We start from the raw sequence: 14,740 nt of genomic DNA, 5'->3' as shown, positions 1-14,740 counted from the left end.
TGCTCAATTTATGCAAGCTCCACGAACTCCACACCTCATACACCATCCATGTAGATAAGATGAGCTACAAGCCTCTTGCTAATTAGGTTTGATCTACGTACATTTAATTGTTGATTTAGGTTTGCTGCCATTTATTACTTGTCCTTAATAAAAAATAAAAAATAAAAAATAAAAAATGGATTAGTTGTTTGCAACATTTAGGCACTACGGGTCGAATTCAAAACTAAGAGTATAAGAAGCCTATATATTTGCCCACGGGAAGGGTAACTATCCATATATAGTCCCGTCATGTGTGACTGGATTAATTATGCTTCAAGGCCAACCTAAACTTTTGTTTCCTTCCAAGTAAAGTACTATTGAATTCTCGGGAAACAATCTTTCTTTTCTTAGTCCAAACATAACCAAATAATTCCCAATAACTTTTAATTTGGGCTGAGATATTTGGCGCCTAAATACGAATATATTAACCGAAATAACGTCTCTAACGGTCATTTGGAACTAGACCACCCAGTCATGTCGTCTTCGTTCCAACTATAAACGTCCATAGCAGAGGTCCCATTCCTAGCAGTCTTAATCTCTCTCCTAGGGTTTAAAAATGGGTCGGTTTTGAAGCACAACAAGACATGTGAAGGAAATAGCATAAAGTACAAGTGATGGATCAGCAAGGAAAATGCAACAAAGCACAAGATATACTAGGTACTTTTGATCAGTTCCCAGATTATAGTAATAAGTTGGCATTCAAAGTCGTCGTTTTTCAGCTTCATATGTTATTGTTATGTGGGATTTTGCAGATTTTTCAGTTTTGGATTCCGGCGAGGCTACAAATTTAATCAACGACACCAATAACTGGCTGGTGACACATAAACAACTAATTTTTCCTTTGTTTGTTATTGTTTGGTTAATTTTTAGTAAATTAATTTTATAGGAAATATTATCTTATCAAATTGTCTAGCAATATAAGCTGCTTATGTTACAGTATCACATATATGGATATCATTAAGAGTCATTTTGATTCTTGCCAGAAAAACACCGTTCATTTTAGTCTGGCAAGTCTGAACAAGAGAATAGTAGTAGTCTTTGTTTTGTGTGTTAACCTATCGTTGTATTATGGTGTAGTTAAATATGAACGATGATGATCGATGGGAGGAATTACCGAGCAAAAAGAAGGGATTCGCCGGGGCTATATCAGAAGAAGAGCTGAAGATTCGAAGTGAGGTTGAAATGGAGATCGAAAAAAACATGGAGGAAGAAATCAAAGATGGGATTTGCCATCTTGCTCTGAGATTGCAGAGGCTCTATCAACACCAAAAGGAAAGACGAAGTGCTGCTACGAATGGAAGGAAGAGTAATAATAACAAAGCATTTTGTGAGGTTAATATTAACATCAAAATGGAAGGAGGAACCAAGATTGAAATTAAAGAGACCAAAAAACCAGCGCCTGAAAAGGTTTGCCCTAATTGGACTAGTTCAGGAATATCAGAGAAATGTTATCAACCAGTTACAAAGATGGCTAGAAATACCAAGAAGTTTGATTGGGCCAAGTCGCTGCGTTCGAGTGCTGGGCCTGCACTCGTCACTAACAAAAATAGCGGCCCACGTGAACTGGGTTGGAAAGTTTGAGATTTCCTTGGTTTGTTTATATATTTAAATTATGACTGATATTACATCTTTAAGGCTTAAGCTACACCAACGGGAGGAAGAGCGTTCAAACCCTGGACGTAGTGGGAATGACAATAATACCACTGCTAGTGTTGTTACTCACAGGTAGCTTCACCAGTGTGATTTTATACGAGACATGAGTAAGTTGCGAATGTTTTGGGAGATATGAAAACATCAATTGTTGTAAGTGACTGTAATTGTGATTTTTTATATGTTTTGCCGAACCCCAAAAATAAATAATGAAGTTGTTTTGCAAGGAAAAGGAACACTAGTGGGTTGTCTCATGGATACTATGCTCCTAATATGTAAGGAGTCACTATGACGTGACATTATTTCACCATCTACATTATTAGTTTTTTTTTATTTTATTTTTTTTATCATCATTTGAGAATTATTTATTTAATTTGAAAATTGTTTACTGATCCAAAGGTATTGAACAAATTGACAGTTATTGATTAATTAAAACTTTGAAATAGAAAACTATTAATTAATCATATGATATGAAAATAATAAAAACAAGGGAATTGTTATTAGCACTTCAAAAATCTCATTTGACACTCCAAATTTTCTATAATTAAAAAGAAAAATACACTTGTGAAGAGTGTAGAATGAGATTTTTGGAGTGCTAATAATAATTCCTTAAAAACAATTAAAAAAATTTAAGAATAAAAAACAATTAAAATTTTTTTAAAGGGAAATTCTATTCACCTATCTCATACTAGTACTGCCACTCCATCAGATGAGCAATTGCAACAAGGCCTTAAATGTCTCATAAAATGGTAACTTCTGTTCACTTAATTTTCTTGTAGTGTGTGGGGCTGGCACCTCCTTAAGGCAACTACTACTACTAGAATCAACACCTCCAAAAGTTGAACAGACAGAGAATACTCTTCCGAGCTTGGATTGAGGAGGTACAAGAATTAATTGGTCAGCCTCCAGGCCTCAAGAATCGTTTAATGGAGAACAACTTACATGACACGAATGCACTGTCACGGAGCGTACTACGCCAATGGAACAAAGATATGTAGACAAAACTTACACGTATCTTTTTTTTTTTTTTACAAGAGATGTCACTGTAATGGTATACCCGTATTCACTTTTCATTGAATAGTCCTAATCGTTGAACTGTCAAAAAGGTGTCTCTAAAATAAGGTGCCAAAGCCAACTTCTTTCAAGCTTTTCTGTTCCAATCCTCATCAAGTTTTTGCTTTCCAAAAGTTGGATCATCCAAAAGAATCTCAGGAGGCCCTACAATGTCTTATAAGTGTGCACCTGCTTCACTCCTCTGCGACTTTATATTTTGCTACAGTACTCTTTAAACGTTATAGCTGCATGTGTTAAAATAAAGTTGCAAAGCAATACGTTCGGTTTCAAGCCACCGAAAAAATGCAATGAGACCTTGAGATTTGATGAAACCACTCTGAATAGTTTCAAACTTTACAAACTGGGAAATTTTTTGAATGTCCTGTAAACTTAATTTGTCACATGAATACAGATTTTAAGCGAACTGTCATATGAACTTTTTGAAATTATTAATTCGTCATTTGACTTTTACTATGTTAAGTTTTTCATCCAAAATAAGGCATGCGTAAACACATGACTTATTTTTAGAGTTATTTTGGACATTTCAACTTTTTTTTTTCATAAGTTCCTTACTTTTGAAACCATGAATTTTTACTAGTGTAGATATTAATTTTGTGTTTGTTTAAAAAAAAACTTTTGGTGAACAACTACGAATGTACATAGGACTCATTCACAAACACGGAGTTGTGGCTTATTGCAATATTTGAGAATTTAACGTGGTAAATAATGGCTATCTCTTTCATTTCATTGCTTTGCCACGAGTAATCACTTAGTAAAAGCAATGTCAAGTTTGATATTTATCATTGTTTTAGAGGACAGCTATACTTCAAGAACATGTGTACATATGAGGACTATAGTTGGTAAGAAATTTGTTCAAGATTTTTCCGTGTCATCATATTATGTTGAAATGTCAGGAATAACCCCGAACACAAGACATATGCATATGACTTATTTTAATAAATATTTAAGAAAATAGATATGACAATTTGCCTAAATTATTAATTCATATGACAAATTGAAAAATTGTGTGAAACTTCATGACATTTCAAAAAAGTTCCTAATACAAGAAACATAAGCTAGAAGTTGGAGAAACACCATGACAACCGTAAACTTATAGAAAAGCACTTGAAAAACAAATTAAATTCGAAAATTATTGTAATTTGGACCAAAAACCTTATACCCGAGATCTTAAATTTGAATCACTCTCTTCATAAATTGCTTGTATTAATAGTAGTTGATATGTCATAGAATTTCTAACAATTCAAACTCGCCAGGCCGTTGTCAAAGAGTCAAAGATCGAAGTCAGGCTTGGCAACAAGTTGTGTTTGTCATGTTTCGTGTCATGTTCGTGTAACACCTGTTATCTTAACGGGTTGTGTCGTATCACACATGTTATCTTAACAGGTCTTTAACAGGTCGGGTCACTTTACCCAACATGTAAAATGACCCGACTCGTTATGACCCATTAAGAAAAATAATTTTTTTTTCTTAAATTTCCACATACTACATTGCCACATAAATATTACTTCAAAACATAAAAACACATTTGTCATTAAGTACTACACCTATTCTCTAAAATAAGAGTTTAATAAGAAAGCATCAATACACTATTAGTCTACTACAAAATATCAAAGGTGCAAGGATATGAAAAATAAATGAGTTTTTCTTTTCAAAGTTGTGAAGCCTTTCTTAGAAGTTAAAACCTTGCCAATGAAACTCAAAGCTTGCATGTCATTCCTTTTACAAAATCATTCAATTTTCATCGATCATCATGGAGAAATTGTATTGGAACTTTCGCTTGATTTATTGCCTTCAAGAGTTATGTTGATGATGCTTTCAATAAGGTTTTCCACATTAGAACTCTCTTTCGCATAAACTAAGTGTAGAAATACCAAACATTTTGAACCATTCAAATTAGGAGAAGTTTACCAAAATAATTATGAAAAGAAATAAAACAATAGTACTATACCATATAAAATATATTCCCTCATTTTTTTCCAAATTTTCTCAATTTAGTTTAATATATATATATATATATATAATATTATACATACATACATACACACACACACACACACACATATATATATATATATGTATATTACATATAGGGATAGGATCAAGGGACAAATTTTTTTACACTTCTTTTTAACCTTTAGATTTTATATCATCCAAAGGTCCTAATTAAAAGTGATGTGGAGGATTTAAATCAATAAATGACATGAATGATGACATGGAATATAAATAATCATAAATAAATAAAATCTGCAAAACGTAGGAGGGAGGGATGAAGACCTCCATTGATTTCGTGATTGCCCAGAACAACCGAATTTGGTCTTTCTTCATGACAATTTGACCAAAAGGAATAAAGGGTGATAATTACAACTTAAGAACTATCTAAAATTGAAAATATCAAAGTTTTACCATAACCCCAATTCTCACCCAAAGATAGTAAGAATGATGACTTAATTTAGGGTTTAATTTTGTTTATTTAACAAAAGATTCAAGAGATCGAGTGATAGCTTGATATGCTTTGTGTGCTTCAGAATATTGTATGAATCGAACTAAACTAGCATTTAGTAAAGGCATTGGAAACTTGTTTATCATGACATTGGGATTAGGTTTTGATGAACAAGTTATATCCTCAGTAATTTTTGGACGGTGCTCTTGCAATTCAAGAGTTAAAACCATAAGCACTTCTATAATTAAATTCTACTCTTATTTTTTTCTTAAGAAAAATCTATTGGTTTCATTGTGCATATATATATATATATATTAATCAATTATAATCTACGACATATGGGGTTTCAGAAATATGGAAATTGAAAGAAGAAGAGGAAGAAGAAGGATTGTTGAGGTTTTTCTCTTGGGAATTATTATTAGCACTCCAAAAATCTCATTCTACACTCCAAACTTTCTATATTAGGAAAGAAAAATACACTTGTGAGGAGTGTAGAATGAGATTTTTGGAGTGCTAATAACACTTCCCTTTCTCTTTACATGATTCTTTTTTTTTTTTTTTTTTTTTGGTAAGAATAAAATTACTTAAATTAGTTTATTTATCTATTTCCATGATACTGCCATGTCAACGAGAACAATTTAAGTTTTAATTAGGGACCGCTAGATTAAACTAGATCTAAAGGTTGGGAAGAAGTGTAACAATATTTGTCAAAATCTTTGTCCCTTGATCCTATCTCATATATAATATATATTTATATATATAATTATTATAGTATTTTAGAGGTATAAAATTATAAAATTAATATTTTGCTTATCGTGTATTGGGTTACCCACGTGTATACCCAGACCAACCTCGTTATCTTAACAGGTGTTTATCAGGTTACCCGATAACGACCCGATTCGTTATCGTGTCGACCCGATAACCTGGTAATTTCATGTTGTGTCGTGTCGTATCGAGTTAACAAGTTGTATCAGAAATTGCCAGGCCTAAAGAATTTGATAATGAAGAAAAGGCTTTCTTGTATATTTCTATGTATCTGTACAACTTGTTTACCATACTTATATAGGAATACATTTAGTCTAAAAGAAGTAAACTAGCAGACAAATAACTAAACTTTAAGACCTAATTATAGTGATTACAGTTTGATTTATTCTCTAACATTTGATCCACAAATCAAGCTTTGATTGACGTTGACTTTGATTTCTAACACGCCTCCTCAAGTTAGAACGTGGATGTCCAAGGTTCCTAACTTGCGAATGAGAGTATGAAATAATGGACTGCTGAGTGGCTTAGTGGAAAACCAAGAAACAATCCATTGTGTCACCTCCAAGAAAGACGCAAAAGTCGGTAACTGATCACCTGGTTGTTGGGCAACTTGCCCAATCTGCATCACAGTATCCTTTCAATTGTAGCTTACCATGTGCTAGGAATAAAACACTTTGGCCTGGTGCTTTCTTCAAATAACGTAAGACACGATACGCTGCCTCAAGGTGGGGTTTCTTTGGTTGTTACATAAATTGGCTTAGAACATGAACTGAGAAGGTGATGTTCGGCCTTGTGATTGTGAGGTATATAAGGTGACCAACAAGGAGTCTGTATTGTGATGGGTCTTTGAGTAGTTCACCATCTAAAGGTGTAAGCCTCAAATGTTGTTCCATTTGGAAATTAGTTGGTTTGGCCCCAATCATACCTTCATCCTCAAGTATATCCAAAGTGTATTTACGTTGGGAAATAACAATACCTTGTTTCGAATGGGCAACCTCAACCTCAAGAAAATACTTGTGATGCCCTAAGTCTTTGATTCGAAAGTTGTTGTGTAAAAAGCTTTTAAACTCATCAATGGCAATGTTGTCGTTTCCTCTTATAATCATACTGTCAACATAAAGCAACACTGCTGTAAATGAATTACCTCGTATCTTGGTAAACAAGGAATAGTCCGCCTTGGACTGTTGGAATCCGACTCTCTTGATGGCTATGGAGAATTTGGAAAACCAGTTACGCAATGCTTATTTTAAACCGTATAATGACTTCTGAAGTCAACAAACCATATTCGCCCCCTTTCGACGAAGGCCAGAAGGAGGCAATATATAGACCCCTTCATCCAAATTGCTGTGGAAAAAGGCATTTTAGATGTTGAGTTAATGCAAGGACCAATGTCGGGCAACAGCAACATCAAGTAAACATTTGAGAGTGACCAATTTGCTCCCAGTATCTCGTTTTCCTAGTGATAGGGGGCATAAAACCCATGTTTTGTTTTGTTCAAGAGCTGTCAATTTTGGTTGCATAGCCTATTTCTGTTTTGGGTTTGAATCACCTTGTGCAAAGGATTTTGGTTTGTTATGGGCAAAAAGACTAGCGATAAAGCAACGGTAAGAAGTAGACAAATGATCATAGGAAATAAAATTAGATAAAGGATGATGCGTACCTCGACGAGAAGTTGACGACTCGGAGGGAAGCAAAACAGCGTTGGAGCACTGGTAATCTTGGAAATATTGTTTGTGTGTCTCGTGGCTGGGTAGAAAATGGAAATATTGTTTCATGTAATGTGACATCACGACTGGCAAAGAATGTTTTGGTAGAGAGGTCATATAGGCGATATGCTTTTTGACCAAGGGTAGCCCACAAAAATACATTTGCGTGCCCTTGGATCAAATTTGTGTGAAGGTTTAGTGTTGGTGGCATAACACAAGCAGCCAAAGACTTTCATGTGGTTGTAATAGGGTGTGGGTGTTATAGAGCTTTTCATATGGTGTGCTTTTGGAGATGACAAGTGAGGGTAATCTATTTATTATATAAGCAACAATAAGAATGCTTTCCCTCCAAAAGGTAAGTGGTAAGTGAACTTGGAATCGTAGAGCATGAGCAACGTTTAAGAGATGACGATATTTGCGCTCAACGACTCCATTTTGTTGTGGTGTTGCTGGGCAAGAATGTTGAAAAAGAATTCCCAAATCATTAAAAAAAGGATGCATCAAAGGAAACTCATTTCCATTGTCTGCCCTGACTTGTTTAATGTTGCATTGGAATTGTGTTTTAACAAAGGCTATAAAGGATTTTAGTAAGTTTTGTGTTTCAGATTTAAAAGCCATAAGATGCATCCAAGTGTAGCGGGAGAAATTATCCACAATAGTTAAAAAATAACAGGCACCGAAATGTGAATGAGTACGATGGGGACCCCAAATGTCACGATGTATAAGATCAAAAGGCGCATGTGTTGAAATTGAACTTAAATTGAAAGGTAAATGAGTTTGTTTTGCCATCGGGCAAATTTCACAATGCTTATTAGGATGAAAGGAAACATTTGGTGGCTTGATTGCCTTGCCATGGAACTTGTGCCCTGGTGGAAAGTCGATAATGTAGAAACAACGATCAACTGTGTGTGTATCACCATCACAGTGTGTGCAAAGAAAAGATTTCCTTTTTTGTCTTGTGATTTTGCTAGCTGCTTATTTCCTGTGTTCTTTGTGCGTTTTGTCACGTTCATAGCATGAATAGTTGCGTCACAAGCATCATCAAGTTGCTGCTATTTTTCTTCTTGGAGTAGAAGGGAGTAGATGTTTCTGATATTTGGAAGTGGCTGCATCCAAAGGATTTGTCCATGAACAGCAGAATATGTGTCATTCAATCCTATAAGGAACTGGACCTTTCAAAAATCTTCTTCAACCCTTCATAATTACATGAAGGTAGAGGGTTCTACGATCCCAGTTCATCCCAAAAGGACTTAAGTGTTGTGTAGTAGGCTGTTATGGACTGTTGTTGTTGACAATGTTTAACGATCCCTCGTTTAAGTTTGAAAATACGGGAAAGATTACCTTGTGAGAACCAATCTTTAAGGTCTGACCAGACCTTAGAGGCTGTATTGGAAAATATCACAATATTGTTCATGGTTAGGCTAACTGAGTTGAGGATCCATGATTTCACAATCTGATTGCATATTCTCCAAGCTCCAAATTTGGGATCATCCTCTGACGGCGCTTTGATTGAGTCATCGACAAAGCTGAGTTTGTTCTTGGCCTCAAGAGAAATCATCATGGCATGACTCCACATCACGTAGTTGTCACCATCCAAGAGTTGAGTGACAAGAGAGTGCCCAGTGTGGTTTGAGTGGTAAATATAATAGGGATCATTGAAATCCATATCCTCTGTAGGCAAGGTGATGGTGGTTGACTTCTTTGGTGGAGTTTCAGACATGATGGTCGATGATATTGGCGAAAGCAAAAGTGGGCAATATTAGGCACCAGGATGGCACTCTTGTACCATAAAGAAATTGATAATGAAGAAAAGGCTTTCTTGTATATTTCTATGTATATATACAACTTGTTTACAATACTTATATAGGAATACATTTAGCTTAAAAAAAAAAGGAAACTAGTAGACAAATAACTAAACTTTAAGACCTAATTACTACAGTTTGATTTGTTCTCTAATATTTGATCCACAAATCAAGCTTTGATTCATGTTGACTTTGATTTCTAACAAGGCCTACACCCAACCATTATAGTCAACGTCAGTTATCAGCTTTAATACCTTATTTTCGTTCTTTTTTTGACCATCAAACCAGAATTATTATGATCTCACCACGAACACCAAATGCTAGGGTTTGGGGGCATGTTTCATTTATTACTTTGCTATTTTTGTTTGTTTTATTGATTCACTCTTTCCTCGTATTATATTGATTTTTAGCTAAGTTAACAAAAGACGTAATCATACAAGCTTTGGTTAAGTAATATACATACAAAAAGCCTTGAAAGAAAGGGATTCTCATTTTTTTTTTTTATAGAAAAACTAACGAAAAGTAAAAAAAAAATAATTTAGTTTTAATGAAAAATGACAAATAAAGGTGTAGTGAATAGTAAGTACCAAAGAAAGTTAAAACTGTGATTTTTCGTTAAAAGTAAACCATACCGGGAGTGTTTTATTAAAACTCCCTTTTTTTTTTTTTTTTTTTTTTTTTTTTAAAATAAAATTAGTTATGGAGCTCATACCACATCGAATTTTAACGATCCGAATCGTCTATTTTTTTTTTTTTAGTTAAGTTAACAATCGACATAATCATACAAGCTTTGGTTAATTAACAGACACACATACGTATATACATACATACATCAAATATTAGTTTTTGCTTTGTGTTTCGGTGTTTGTGTCTCAGCACTCTGGCCTTTTTTTGAAGTAGCAGAAATGACAACATCCATAATCCGAAAGCAGGATTCTCAAATTCTCAAAAGTACAATAAATACATAGAAATTCTTATCCAATCTGGAATTCAATTCTCTCTAAAAGCCCTTGCATCTTTGAATTGATCACGTAAGACTCCACCTTTGTGAGTATGAATTTTATATCTGAGAAGTTAAACTACTTTTTGTATTACCAATTGATTTATGATCAAACCTCAACCTCTTTCATTGTTGCATGAACATAAAACTTGAATATTTGCTTGATTGACTCCTTAAATGTAAAGAGTTGTTATTCTCAATCGTTCGGAGCGCATAATATAGTACATATAAAAAGTAACAAAAACGCGATTTTATTTTTGGCCGAAAGTTTTCTTGGCCTAACTTTGAACGTCCAAAGCTCCAAAAGACGGTCCATAAAATTAATGAGCATAAATTGATAGGAATAGTGGATATATAAGATGATGATTTACAACTGTATGAATCTACTAAATTGAAGTTTGACCAGATTCCAAATATACGTATATGGACCACAGTGCAGCTTTAATCTGACGTTAGGGTTCCACCAAAACAAGCAAAGCATCTTCAAACGAACTCGTCATCTAGGGAAGCTTGGCTCTTATTTCGCAAACAAATTAAAACAAAACTTCCAACTAAATTTCATCTTTTTCTTTTTATATATTGGTTTTGCTGGTAATCTTGAAACATCAAACCCTAAAAATAGTCGAACAAGTAAAAGGACCCAAGCTTTGAAAACAGAATTTGGTCCAACTGGAAAATTAAGCTCAACCGTGACTTAAGGGTTCGGTCACGGGATTCAATCCGTGGCTTTGCTTACGCAGAAGCCATGGATATCATACATCATTACATGTACTCAGTACGTAGCCACAAATACCTTACAACAGGCCCCTTTATTTGTTAATTATCTGAGTTAGTTTCCATCGTTACATATACTTAAACACTAATGGGGTTAATTACTAGAGATTCTTGGAAGGAATCATATAATTAAATATTTTATCAACCAACAGATGAATGGAGTAAGATCTTCTCCCCTCCTATTCCCATTTCCTTCCCTTCCCTCCTTTCACATATTGTTTTTTGTCTATTGTCTTTATAAAAAAATCAACATTAGATGTTGACGTGACTAAACTGTAACCGTTCAAATAGAAGATGAGAGAAAGAGAGAGATTAGGAGGGGAAAGATCCTCCTTCCGGATGAATGTACATGGTAGAAGTTGTGGTAGGTGCAGACAAAAGATGTGTCCCTCTTTTTTACATTTATTTTGCTGCTAGAGTGCCCACATGTTCCCTTCGAAGCAGATTATTGAAACTTGGAAACAAAGAGAGAAGCAGAAGAAATTAATGAAAAAAATAGTAACTAATATATCGGCCGCAGAGGGACCAAGCTTTGGATCTATCGATCTTCGACTGAACCCCTCCACATTTTGGTTTTGAGTTAGTTTCCATGAAAACAAAAACTAGTGTTTCACTATCTGATTATATCTACAATTCCCAAGAGAAAACAAAAACAGTAAGAAACATATAGCTCTGTGTGTGTGTGTGTGTATCTATATATATATATACATATATATATGATAATACATATATATGATAATTAATTGTCCAAAGAAAAAAATTCAAATAATTAAATATAACTTTGAGGTCTTAGTTTGTTTCCTTCCCAAGGTGACCCCATCATCATCATCATCTGGGTTTTACCTTCTACTGCAGCAGACAAGTTCCCTCATATGATTACATGGATCAATGTGTATAAAATACTCTTTCATTTAAAAATAAATTTTCTTGGAAATTAAAAGAAAAAAGAAATTCATCGTTCATGTAAGTATTATATAATATATATATATATATATATATATATATTTACTTATTCATTCTGCAGCAGTACAGATGATGACCGCAAAAGTAAATGCAATGTATGCAAGAAACAGCAAAGAGTACTACTTGGTAGAGAGAGAGAGAATTGAAGGGGAAAAGGAAGGAAATAGAAAGCATTCATCATATATAGGTATATGTAGGTATGAATAAAGAGAAAAAGGTTTGCATTGCATTGCAGTCAATGAGGAACATCCATACAATCATACAATTAATGCTTATCAACATTTACTAATACCAATACAGAAAGTCTGATTCGTGGACCAAAACGGAAAGGTTTGGGGGATTGAATAATTGATGAGAAGAGAAGAAAAAGCAGCAGCATAGACACACTGCAGAAATGTACAAACATGTGGAGAAAAGATGGGCATGATCGATAGTCATTAAATCAAACAGGAAAATGCAAAAATCCATCACACGCTCGATTGATCCTCCCTTCCACCAACTCATCACACACATACTAATTGCGGAGAGAGCAGCAAGTCATCACACACAAATTGCGGAGAACAATATGCATGGAACAGGTTTACAAGCACGTGACATTGCAATCCTGCAATGCAATATTGTCATATAGAAATAAACTTACAAATGAAATTGTATTATATTGGACCACACGACGTCATGGTGCAAGTTCTTCTCTAAATTGTAAAATCAACAAACATTGATATGATCTTGATCAGCATTCGCAGCTAAAGATTGCAAACTCAACAAACATTGATAATGTCAACCCATTTGGTGGCTAGATGAACAAATTAAGATAAATATTTTACATGCAGCACTGATAAAATGTTCAAATTAATGGGCCTCATTTATCTAAATCAAGTGTTCAAATAACACCGGCTAGCTACTGGATCAATTAAACTAAACGAAACCCTAGCTAAAAAGCTAAAACACTAAAATCCGGAGAAAGTAGTAGAATTTTACTCAACAAAGTCAGCTGCAGGCACAGTGATCCAGAAGAAGAATGCCCCATAACTGATAAAATCCTACTACCACATGGTAGCTAGCTTGCTAGCAACCAAGTCACGATGTTGTCCTAAATTATGATAAATACAAAACATCAGAAGAGATCAAACGACGACGTCGATGATGACGACGATGTACTTGTTGAGGGTTGTTGTTCATGTTCATTGTTTGGTTTTGGGGGTTTGTTTTGTTTCGAGCTTAAGTTATAAGCACATAAGCTTAAGAGCTTAGCTAGGGTTTCTTACCCAGAGTGTGTTTGTTGTTATGCATCCAAACCTTGAGCACGTGGCGCTTCACCCCGGTCTCGTTACAGAACTGCTGAACCGCCGGTTCGTCCTGCTTCTGAATCCTCCACCCGAGCCGCTCCGCCAAGCTCAACATCCTCTCCTTCTGCTCCTGACTAAACTTTGTCCGAAACCTCTTCTTCCCAGATGACGCCGTTCCGAGCATACCCATTCCCATTCCCAAACCCCCACTCCCTCCGCCACCGCCACCGCCCCCGCTGGGATTTGACACGTCGTCATCCTGCTCCTGCCCCCCGCTGTAGGTCCCTCCCCCTCCCGAAGTAGACGGCAAAGCCAACGGCCTGTGGTGCGCCGCCATGTGGAGGTAACCAGCTGGAGTCCGGTAGTACGGTGAGAACTGCGGGTGGTGTTGCTGCCCGTGGTGTGGCACCAGCTGCCCGTATGCGTCGGTTATGACTCCGAGACCGTGTCCGGCCGGGTCGCCCTCCTTTCGGTGGAAGTTCCGATGGCAGTTGCAGGCGGCGCACTTGAGCGCGTCGAGCGTGCCGTCCGGGCCGGCAGCCAGGAACTCGCAGCACCCGTCCAGCGCGTGGCCTCCAATCCCCACCGCGTGGTTCTTCAAGCACTCCCGGTACCTCACAGCCTTCCTCGGTTGCTGCTGCTGCTCAGACGCCGCCGCCGCCGCAGCTGCCGCTGCTAGCGCCAAACCATCTGGTCCAGAACTCGACATTTTGACTCGGCCTCCGGCTGAGTTGCCGAGCGAGTCGTAACTAGCCGCCATCTCCATCTCCTCCTCGTGCTCCTCTTGATCCTCAAACTCCATCTCAATTAATTAATATATATTGATTAAAATTAGAGAAAAACGGAAAAACCCCACCAATTAATGAAAGAGAATCAACCCAGAAAGAAGAAGATAAAGAGAGGGCTGAGTGAGTTTAGCGAGAGAAAGTAGAGAGGGGGAGAGAGAGAGAGAGAGAGAGAGAGTGAGAGTGTGTGTGTGTCAGGTGTAAATTTTTGTATAAACTCAGTCCCTCACTACCTCTCCCTGCGAACAAAATAGCTTGTCTCCCTGAAAGCCCTAGATATACTTTCCCATTTCCTACTCCCAACCGACTACTCCCGGTTGAACCGGTCACTCTCACCTTTCACCCTCCGTTTTTACACCGCGCGGTAAGTTTCAGAGAGCTGTGGGGGAGTGTCAGACAGACCACCGCTGCCCGTACGCGTTGTTTATACTCTGGAAATAAAAACAAGAGAATTAT

General features: G+C 36.2%; 2 protein-coding genes and 1 pseudogene across 5 annotated transcripts; 1 reads left to right on the top strand and 2 right to left on the bottom strand.

The window, feature by feature from the left end:
• The first annotated feature begins 588 nt into the window (after positions 1–588).
• Positions 589–2,003, top strand: LOC148690626 (uncharacterized). Its single transcript, XM_088686727.1, has 3 exons — positions 589–696; positions 792–853; positions 1,117–2,003. Exons 1-3 carry the CDS (start codon positions 654–656, stop codon positions 1,618–1,620), a joined length of 609 nt encoding a protein of 202 aa, XP_088542853.1. The 5' UTR covers positions 589–653; the 3' UTR covers positions 1,621–2,003.
• Positions 2,004–6,711: 4,708 nt separating this feature from the next.
• On the bottom strand, positions 6,712–9,394 carry LOC148690625 (uncharacterized; annotated as a pseudogene).
• A 2,160-nt stretch (positions 9,395–11,554) lies between these two features.
• LOC137712658 (zinc-finger homeodomain protein 2-like) lies at positions 11,555–14,531 on the bottom strand. Of its 4 annotated transcripts, none has more exons than XM_088686994.1 (2): positions 13,479–14,531; positions 11,555–11,877 (listed from the first exon to the last, which is right to left on the bottom strand). In XM_088686994.1, exons 1-2 carry the CDS (start codon positions 14,299–14,301, stop codon positions 11,864–11,866), a joined length of 837 nt encoding a protein of 278 aa, XP_088543120.1. In that variant the 5' UTR covers positions 14,302–14,531; the 3' UTR covers positions 11,555–11,863. The 4 variants fall into 4 exon arrangements, with proteins under 4 accessions (XP_088543120.1, XP_068307882.2, XP_068307891.2 ...); XM_068451781.2 differs by lacking the exon at positions 11,555–11,877 and adding an exon at positions 12,418–12,817; XM_068451790.2 differs by lacking the exon at positions 11,555–11,877 and adding an exon at positions 12,964–13,303.
• Positions 14,532–14,740: the final 209 nt, after the last annotated feature.

Source organism: Pyrus communis, chromosome 15 (genome assembly GCF_041283825.1).
Source record: "Pyrus communis isolate YQ-2024b chromosome 15, ASM4128382v1, whole genome shotgun sequence".
Taxonomy (NCBI): domain Eukaryota; kingdom Viridiplantae; phylum Streptophyta; class Magnoliopsida; order Rosales; family Rosaceae; genus Pyrus; species Pyrus communis.
This window is presented reverse-complemented; position numbering and strand designations above follow the sequence as displayed.

Excerpts from the sequence above, each read along its gene's own strand:
- LOC148690626 (XM_088686727.1), top strand. The coding sequence starts at position 654 with ATGGATCAGCAAGGAAAATGCAACAAAGCACAAGATATACTAG. Across the intron at positions 697-791 it reads CAAAGCACAAGATATACTAG|ATTTTTCAGTTTTGGATTCC; the intron begins GTACTTTTGATC and ends GGGATTTTGCAG. Across the intron at positions 854-1,116 it reads ACGACACCAATAACTGGCTG|TTAAATATGAACGATGATGA; the intron begins GTGACACATAAA and ends ATTATGGTGTAG.
- LOC137712658 (XM_068451781.2), bottom strand. The coding sequence starts at position 14,301 with ATGGAGTTTGAGGATCAAGAGGAGCACGAGGAGGAGATGGAGATGGCG. Across the intron at positions 12,818-13,478 it reads TAACAACAAACACACTCTGG|GATTGCAATGTCACGTGCTT; the intron begins GTAAGAAACCCT and ends ATTGCATTGCAG.